Source organism: Gadus chalcogrammus, chromosome 5, assembly GCF_026213295.1.
Source record: "Gadus chalcogrammus isolate NIFS_2021 chromosome 5, NIFS_Gcha_1.0, whole genome shotgun sequence".
NCBI lineage: Eukaryota > Metazoa > Chordata > Actinopteri > Gadiformes > Gadidae > Gadus > Gadus chalcogrammus.
The window spans coordinates 4,823,080-4,832,958 of record NC_079416.1 but is presented as its reverse complement, the minus strand read 5'-3'; the positions used below and the strand labels follow the sequence as shown (position 1 = coordinate 4,832,958).

The 9,879-nt window shown below is 45.2% G+C and overlaps 1 protein-coding gene across 1 annotated transcript; it reads left to right on the top strand.

The window, feature by feature from the left end:
- The first annotated feature begins 103 nt into the window (after positions 1-103).
- On the top strand, positions 104-4,897 carry LOC130382715 (peroxynitrite isomerase THAP4-like). Its single transcript, XM_056590596.1, has 4 exons — positions 104-222; positions 2,779-2,882; positions 3,202-3,378; positions 4,817-4,897. The coding sequence occupies exons 1-3, from the start codon at positions 189-191 to the stop codon at positions 3,316-3,318; spliced, it is 255 nt and encodes an 84-aa protein (XP_056446571.1). The 5' UTR covers positions 104-188; the 3' UTR covers positions 3,319-3,378; positions 4,817-4,897.
- The last annotated feature ends 4,982 nt before the right edge of the window (positions 4,898-9,879 follow it).

Sequence of the window (9,879 nt, the reverse complement as noted above, 5' to 3'; positions counted from 1 at the left end):
ATTTTCTCTCCATTGAAACCCATTCATATTTTTCGATCTCATAGGTCCCATGGGCTCTACCGGAAAGGGCGTGACTTCGCCACTATAAAGCACGGGATGATTGATACTCCAGTCTCAAACACGGAAGTATTAGATTTTCATTTAAATTCTGAATCTGCATCAGTGCTCCCGACAGGTCCACCTTATTGATGGCGTCATTGGCGTGCCCGTTCTACCAGTCCGGTAAGAAGCCCAGTTAGAAGCTACAATTCACCAGCAAGACCTTTAATTTCTTATGCGCAGAAAGTAGGTCCTTTATGCACAGAAAGTAGGTGTTGGACGCCGTACACCATGGACCGTTTTATTTGCGCTGCCTGCAACACCCGAATTATTTGAAGGGTTGTCGTATGAGATAAATACTGACTAAAATGCTATTGGCTGCCTTCTTATACAGTCAATTAATTTGTCTTTACTGGGGCCATTCTGTAAAAACTTTACCAGGTGTGTGTGTGTGTGTGTGTGTGTGTGTGTGTGTGTGTGTGTGTGTGTGTGTGTGTGTGTGTGTGTGTGTGTGTGTGTGTGTGTGTGTGTGTGTGTGTGTGTGTGTGTGTGTGTGTGTGTGTGTGTGTGTGTGTGCGCGCCCTTGTGGACATTTAGCAAGCTTACATTTGGTCAACCTTTACCTCGCGGTGTGCGTGTTATAATTCTGTTTTGTGTTTTCCAACATCCGCTAAACTAAACGAAGCCATCTCTCCTCTGGATTGGCTCCTGGGTAACTGGGAATCAGTCGAGCCCGGAAAGGGGTCCTTCCCTAGCCTGAAAGAATTCCGCTACACGGAGGACCTTCACTTTGCCCAAATGGGAGAGCCCATCATCGGCTTTATGTGCGTGCGTTTTGTGGTGTTGTGGCGTTCATCATCGCACAGAACTCTGGTACTTCACAACGTTCCTGATTCAGAATAGGATGACATGCAATAGAGCAGAACACGTCAACATCACATGGAGGGAGCTTGACACCCATACAACGGGTTCTGAGTTTAACCCAAATATGTGTAGCCTCTCTTTTGAAAAGATGCAAGCATCTGACTTTCCTTTGTCCGTAGTTTGGGCTTAAAGATGTGAGGGTGATTAGCCATTAAAAGCAGCTTGAAAATCTGCCTTTTCCTTGGTTTTAGTGGCATCACAAGTGGGCGTGTCTGCCTAGATGTATGATGGTTAGGCAACATTTGCTACAGTCTACATGGTAGGCTGGCGGGACTGATCTATCCAGCACTAATCTTGGTGGACACTCTCACTCGGGATGTCACTAAAGCACAGGAAAGGGCAGATTTTCAAGCAGCTCGTAAGGGCCATTCACACTCACAACCAGGTGGCAGAATATCAAAAGTCTCTGATATAAGATGTGACGGCCCACTTGGTGACTGGTGACTGTATCCACATGCCTGATAGCTTTCAAGTGCCCCGCCGTAACGACATGTCTGCAAAGAAAAAAATCAGATTCGCGTGATCTGACACTAACCTAGATTTGGAAGCGCGCTCACACAAAAAGCGCGGGACGACGCGACTCCATACAAAGTCAACGTATAGGCGCCTGTCGTCTGGAACGCATCTATTGGTTGACTTTGTATGAAGTCGCCCCGTCGCTTTTGGTGTGAACTCAGCTTCAGAGGCGCTTTCCCTATACTCTCTCTCCCATTCACTCTAGCACTCAATCGACGGGGGAATTTGTGTTTTGGGATGGGTCAGAATATTCGATTATTCGTTTTTCGAGGGTCAAGATCCCTTCAAATATAAAGTTTTTCACAAGCCATAACTTTGTTTCCCTGGAACCGCCTGAGGGGCAGGAAGTTCAATTCATTTTTCACAATTTACCAGCTCTCCTTTTGTAGACCGAATCACCGCGCCATTCGTTTCAATGGGGTTCGCGATGGTCTATACTTTCAACATAAAGTGTACATATTTCCGGGTGCTTATTTTCCCGATAATGACCGGCGTTCTGTAGGCCTACAACATTATCCATTACATAGGCCTATATCATATAAGTCCAGACCAACATAACGGTTGTGCGTGAGAGACATACGAACGTACGCTTACCACTTTTGTAAATGCCATATATACAGTATGCTCGGATTGCATGATAGGACTAGATCTATTCAGATTAGAAATCGGATCAGAAATGTCCATGTAAACGCGGAGGACTGTCGGCAAGCGCTTCCGAACCTGGCGTGATCTCGTCGCCTCACTATCATTCGCTCAGTGAACTGGCTGCGTGCAAGGAGTATGGCTGAGAGTTGGAGCGGCTCGCTGCACAGACACGGGACGTTATTTTAATAAATATCGATACTAAAAAATCTGCAAATCTTTTTTTGCTTGAGGGTATCGTGATACTTTCTAGTATCGGTATACAGTACAAACAATAAGTACGCCAGTATCCGATTAGTTAAAAGCGGGGATTGTTTACTGAACAGGCCTACTAGGCCAAGGATCCTAAGAGCTCTGGTGCCCTATACAAAGATGCTACTGTATTATAGGCTTATATTGGGTTTGTTCATTTCATGTCTTAAATGTTGTCCATTTATTTCCACAAAATGATCTATCACCTAAGGGTCTATTTATCAAATGTTCTCCCAGGGGAGCATACCCCTGGATCCCACTTGACTATTATGTTGATCAGGGCATATATCTGCCTATAGGGGCCCGCTAACCTCCCAGGGAAAAAAGTTCAGGCTCAGGATTTTCTTCTTTCACCCCTGTATCTATTTTGTACATGATTCAGCTGAGACTCTGGACTGTGTGCAGGACTGGTGGAGGTTGAGGAGGGCGAGCTGATGGGAAAGCAGCTGAGCCTACACAGCAAAGCTCTGGCCAGGCCATCTTTTGCCAAGGAGCCCCACGTCAAGGATGTATGGCTGCAGTGTGGACTATCTCTATTCTCTAACGAGCCATCATTATTTTTTAATATTCATTTTTCTTCATGTTCAATGTATTAAGCACCTTCTATTGCAATTTTTCACAAATTCCATACATAAAGTTTGATTTTTATCTTACCATTAGGGTTGCATTATATTGCTACCCTAATATTATATTGCTGAACCATCTAGCTGCTCACCTTTCCCTTGGTATAGCGAAAATGCTTTGATTAATGGACTGTACGTTGTTATTTTGTGACGGGCTGGTCAGCATACATTTTTTTAAATGTGTATCTTTTATTTTTTTTCTCAGGTTTCCAGAGTGTTCCAGCTCCAACCAGACGGGAAGCTGGAGCAAACGCTTTCCATGTCAACGGACAAGGAGCCAATGACGCAGCACTTGCATATCACCTACAGTCGCTTGCCTTGAAGCAGTTTGGATTCAATAAGAAGACCACCTTCTGTTGGTGCTACAAATATAATGGCCTGGGCCCCGTTTCCCGAAAGCATCGTTAGCCTAAGTGGATCGTGAAGTGCGTCGTAAGGGCATCGTAGAGTTTTCACCGCGTTTCCCGAAAGCATCGTGGGGAACGAACGTCTTGAAAACGCTCGTAGCTAACGAGTACTCCAGGGGTGCTCGTATAGGACGCTAAGAGCATCGTCAGCTATAGCCTCAGTGGCGACACCATCGGACATTCCGTCTATTGGATGCGTTTTATTAAAACGCATTGCGCCTTTATGTTCTTAGTTTGGTAATTAATAAAGATTATTAATTTATTTATTAATAAAGATGTTAAAATGGCCAAAATAAAACGGGACAGTCCAGAAAATGTTTGCGCAGGCAGGGCACTCAAAATGTGTGAGAGAAAGTGGGGGGATTTGTGCAGACTGACATAGGCTACTCATAAAACGTAGCATAAAATAATGTAAAAAATTAAATTAAATTAAAATAAAGAAATAAAATTAATTATAAAAAACAAGCAAAGGAGCAGGCAAAAGGCTGGGATATGGTGGGGATTGGTCACGTTGACGGGAATGTTTAGTGACATGTGGGAGGGTGGAGGGGGTTAAAAAAAAGTCTCAATCACTCTTCGACGCGCATGAAAACCAGCCGCGTAGTTATGAGGGAGGCCGTCCTCACACCGATCTTCCTCGTCGTCATCGTCCTCAGCGTCCTCCGGTTCAAGCAATGCCACCCCAGCCTTAGCTGCAATGTTGTGCAACATAGCCGTCACACATATCACGGCGCATGACTTGGCCGCCGAAAACTGGAGCCCTCCGCCTGACTTGTGAAGGCATCTAATATAGCGCAACTTCCACCTCCCGATCGTGCGCTCAACGATGCACCGGGCCAGACGGTGGGCTTCGTTGTATTCCTCATCAATACATACCTTACCCTATTTCCGGAGGGGCTTTTATAGCCAATCAAATTATCAATCAAGGAAACCCTTATGCGGAATCAGATTAAGTCGGCTCTCTTTGCTGCGCAAAGCATGTTTCAGAAATCAGCCCATTAAGATAAATGTAGTTGTCACACAAGCAATTTTTAATTTTTTGTCATATGGAATTATTTCAGGGGGGAAAATGCCGTGAAACGCACAGTGCATTCAGGATTAGGACTGATATATGTCGGTTTAAGCCTAATCAATTGTGTTTTAATGTCTTGCTATAGCATTCATCTAATTGCAGTCTATTTTTTTCGGAGGCTACTCTGCTGTTGTCCTTGATGGGGATTTATTTGAACCCTTTTTAACACAATTTTCCTGCGACATTCCTGCGTCTCCCCCTCCTACGGAGCCCATTTCAGCACCGTGTCAGTAGACAGTTACAATCCTACGACGTCGTGAGTGCAGCGAATGCGCGTTCACGTTAAGAGGAGTTTCGGGAAACGCTCCAAAGAAATTGACGATGGATCGCAAGATCCATCGTCTGCAATTTATGTGGCTGGAAATGGAACTTCATGCAACTGTATTTCTACCTCAAAACGTTTCTTATTATTATTACCTAATAAACCGTTGGAACACACAAGACCGGAAACCATGGCAACGCCGGTAAACAAACCCCGACTCCCGAGAAGCCCAATCCCTATGAGATCCCTGCGCTACGGCCATCCGGAGGCACACAGAACTTTTGGTCGTGATATTATGTATACAATTATATTATATTATATACTATTATATATAGAGCTCCGAGAGTCGCAAACGGCAACAATCACTTTCTCCTCCATGCTGCAGTACACCCCGGACGGCACTGCGCTGAGTTTGACGGTTGAACGCTGATTGGCTGTTACGTTACACATGTCACTCAGTGGCCACGCTGCTGAACGCTGATTGGCTGTCATCACGCGAAATTCGTGTCAAAGTTGAAAAATTTAGCGCCACAAATCCTCGTGAACGCGCTTGCCTGTGCACGGCGAAAGTGTGGCGCGACAAATCAAAAATATTCGCCCGATACGCGTCTGTACGTTCACTTTGTATGTGATCTTGTCGTCCCGTTGCGTTTGGTGTGAACGCACTGGAGAAGTTTCAAGACAGACAGCCAAAATTGTCATTTTTATTCAGAAAATAGCCGGTCCTTTTGCTTCCTATAAAAAGCATGTTTGTGACACTGGATAATATCGATATGGATACGTCATCTAGCCTGCATGTGGAGGGCCACATAAGGTAATAAATTGGTTTACGTAAACTTTGCTGCAGGTTCTGTTTGCTCGTGAATCGTGATGACCTGGCCAAAGGTTACCAACGGTCCCAAGCGATTGTGATCTGATTCTGGTTAGTGCTCCAGTTAGTATGCATTGTATATATAGATTGCAGTAGCAGCTACACACGGTGCGATTGCTATGCCAATGTGGTTATAGTTGGTTTTGTCTGATTGAGATATGTGTCGACTTGGAGACTGGTAGGCCTATCCTGACATAAATATGTTCTCGCATAACCTGTGTGATTATCCTAAACTGAAGGGGATTTTATTTGCGGACAATTTTCTTATGATGTTGTAACAAGTGAAGTCTACATTGGTCCTTCGCAAGTGTTTACTGGTGGTCAGGATTTGGCAGATGCAATTCTCCTCTGGGTGCTTGTATTTCTTCTTTTTTTAATGCAGCATAACATATGCTACCAGCAGCCCTTGCTCGTCTTCAAAAGGCTGATGCTCAGTACCTCGTTTCATTTCGTTCCCCCTTTACAGTCTGGCATTGTTTGTCTGGTAAACTCTGTTTATGTCACGATAAGTGTTAAATTGCCAACACTGTTCTTTGTCCTGTGTGTATTAGTATTAGGCCTACATATCCCGAGCCAATACCCTGGTGTTTCCAACGCTGTTTTGCAAAACAAGCCAAAACACAAACTGTGGTTTTCAACTTTTATTGTTCGAATAGGATCTTCATAGGGCTGGCCCGAATGCCATTTTTCAGGCTTCGAATACTCGTTGGTTTTTCCGAGCGAATATTCGAATACTCGTTCCAGAAAAAAACACCATCAAAAACAACATTAATAATCCTTATATACTCCCTGGAACCGATTTTGACAGTATCTGCATATTTTGTTGAAGATTTAATAGCTTTTGAGCGTTAATTAGTAGGCCTAAGTAGGTTGAAGTTCCTTAGTTTTTCCCCGTGAAAGCGAACAGCTGTTCCCCCATTCCAAATCAGCTGTTCTCTGTCATCTCAGCCCTTACGGGAGCTTTTCAATTCATCCTGGAACGTGCATCTTTTCAGGGAATTTGTACAATAAATCCATAACAAATACCGAATATTGATTGTCTTATGTGTCCATATTATATCCATTATATTGACCGGGTATTCCCAAGACGCTCACGCTCTGCAGCAAGCCAGTCACAGCTTGGCGCGGCGCTGTACAGCGAACGTAAACAAACAACTAACCTAAGGTTTTAAGTATTACTTTTCCTCCAGAGATCCCGCTAATGTTGTGTTATAAAGTAAAGGGAAACAAGATATCTATTCTTCCTCCACCTCTCTCGCTTCTCTGCTTGGTGTCGCTGACGCTTATAGTTTGCCTCCCTCGCTCTGGTAAAGTCACCTACGTGGAAAAAAGCTCCGAATACTGATTTAAGCTTCAAATACTAATTTTCCGAACCAGTATTCGAATATTCGAATAATTTCAACACCTGACAATGCACTGTAGAGCATATTGTAATGCAGCGTTGAATGGATGAATAGCTTACATAAGGGTACTACCCAGCACTTTTCAGACCACACTCAAGCTTATGGTTATTGTCCCCACCACTTCTAAAAACAAACTGACGCCCTTGGGTCAAAGCCAATTAAATGCATGGAGGAGAATGAGTGGAGAGTTGCTATCATTTAGCAACGCAGCAACGAGCGCTGGAGCAAGTCAATGAACAGCAGTGCATACAATAACGACACTTTATTTTTACTGTCAGTGAATAGCACAGAGTGAAAGTCAACGTTTTCTTTATATCTAGTGACAGCGATTATGTCGTAAGTACCGGTAAACATCCGAATACCTAGTACATACTATTTCTGTCTAGTGTCTACTACTTGACCATACTACACTTGACTGTGTAGTACGGTCTACAGACATGCGTAGAACGCCTCCGAACGCTGCCGAAACTCCACCGGATGTTTGGAGATGACGTATCTCCCCCCAGATGGCGGCAAAATGTACCTGTTTTCCGTCTTGTTATCGTTGCTATTAAATAAAAAAATGTCTCTTTTTACGCGAATGTCTCTTGAAATGGATATCTCTGCTAGAAGGCGTCGTCGTCGGTCATCTCGTAGAGCGACTTACCGGCAGGTTTTGTTGTATATATGTGGAAATTTGGTAAGTCATTTTTTTGGAATAATAATAATGCATTTACAGTTATTTGTTACTCCGTGAAAAAGACGATTGAAGTTAATTTTTCCTTTTTTATTGAACACACACACACACACGAATAAAAAGCCGCTGTTGGTGGTGTCGGGTCAGCCATCTCTTCTTCGTTTGTTACCAGACTCCGGTTGCATTGTGGGATAGCGTAGTGTGGTCCGTGGTTCACTTTGGCGGTAGTATGCATTCGGAAATGACTTCCGTACTACAGAATGCATACTACAGTATTCGGACGCGCTAGATTTTTCGCATACTACAAAATGCATACTATATAGTATGCAAGTACGAGTATTCGGATGCAGCCTTTAGTCAGAAGATCTAGAAATAGAAGGCATAATGCTAGCTATGGGCTAACTTAGCCTATCGGACAGCAATCGGCGGACTTGCAAATGAGTGCCTGCAAGCATAACCGATCGTGGTGTGACATTATTTAACCATCGATCTACCGGAAATACGACCAGACAGATGTACATTGAACACATACACAAAGCACACCGTCCAACCTGGCGGATACTGACAGACAGCCCACAACAAGCCAAACATCACCCCGGCGGGTGTGCTCTCACTCTCGCACGTCCATACACAATCACTCCAACTTATCCAACCCCAAGGCCAGGCTGCTTCACTAAGACCACAACTAACCACAAGGCCTTCATAACTTAAGGTTACGACCGTAACCCCGGTTCTCTGATAGCATGAGTGAGGTATCTCACATATGGGTACGCCTCCCCGCGTATCCCTCAGAAGCACTTTATCACTACGCCAGCCGTGATTGGCTGGCCACGTCTGACGCACCCCGGGTCAGCCCCCTATATAACTATCTGACCGTGCGTACAGCGTCATTCAAGGTAGCAACCTCTTCTCGCTCACCGCAAGAAGGGCAATCCGGTGAGATACCTCACTCATGCTATCAGAGAACCGGGGTTACGGTCGTAACCTTAAGTTCTCTTTCAAGCAATCGTGAGGTATCTCACATATGGGATATGTTTACTCCCGTATTGCCGGACAAGCCAACCTCAACGATACGTGACCATTCCAATCATGACAGAGCGCCCTGCGCTCCCCCTGAGGTCACACTCAAAACAGCGTGAGCCAAGCGAGGCGCAGTAACGTCAAGTCGGTAAAACCTCATGAACGTAGTGGGTGAAGCCCAAGAAGCGGATTCGCACACCTCCTGCAACGAAACCCCTTTAAACAAGGCCCACGACGTGGCAACGCCCCTTGTTGAATGCGCATGCAAACCAACAGGCGCCTCCAGCCCTTTTGCTGAATAAGCCAAAGCTATAGCCTCAACAACCCAGCGTGATAAACGCTGTTTTGTGATAGGTTTACCCTTGTGAGGGCCAGACCATGAAACGAACAATTGATCCGCCTTCCTAAACGATAGAGTCCTTGACACATAAGCTCTCAGAGCGCGTACAGGACACAACGTGTGCATCCGCCGTTGCTCCTCAGAGGTGAACGGTGGAGGGTAGAAAGCACTAAACTCCATGGAAAGGCACGAGTAAGACGTGTCCATGACTTTAGGAACATACGCCGGATTCGGCCGCAGCGACACCTTAGAGTCTCCAGAGCCAAACTGCATACACGACGAATGCACCGACAAAGCGTGTAGATCACCAACTCGTTTTGTTGAAACTAACGCCATGAGCAACGCCGTCTTAAGGGAAAGCGTTTTCGCGTCCACTTCCGACAATGGTTCAAAAGGAGGCCCCGATAAAGCCCCCAACACCAGTGGTAAATCCCACCCAGGTGATAGAGGCTTTGACTCTGAAACGACAGACCAAGGGATGCTGTCCCACCGTCTTGCCGTTAATACCCACGTGACATGCTGATATGGCAGCGAGATACACCTTCAGCGTAGAAAACGCCCTCCCCTTGTCAAAGAGAGACTGTAGAAATATCAACACAGTATCAACAGAACACTGGAAGGGGACTTCATTAGTAGAAGTACACCAATCCTCAAAGACACGCCATTTAGCCTCATACACAGTACGCGTCGAAGGCGCCCTCGCGCTTTGGATGGTCATTATAACATTCTGTGGCAGGCCACATGACGTAAGATTCATCCTTTCACGGGCCAAGCCCAGAGAGCCAGACGTTCTGGGTGGGGATGAAAAATTTCCCCCCGAGCCTGGGACAAC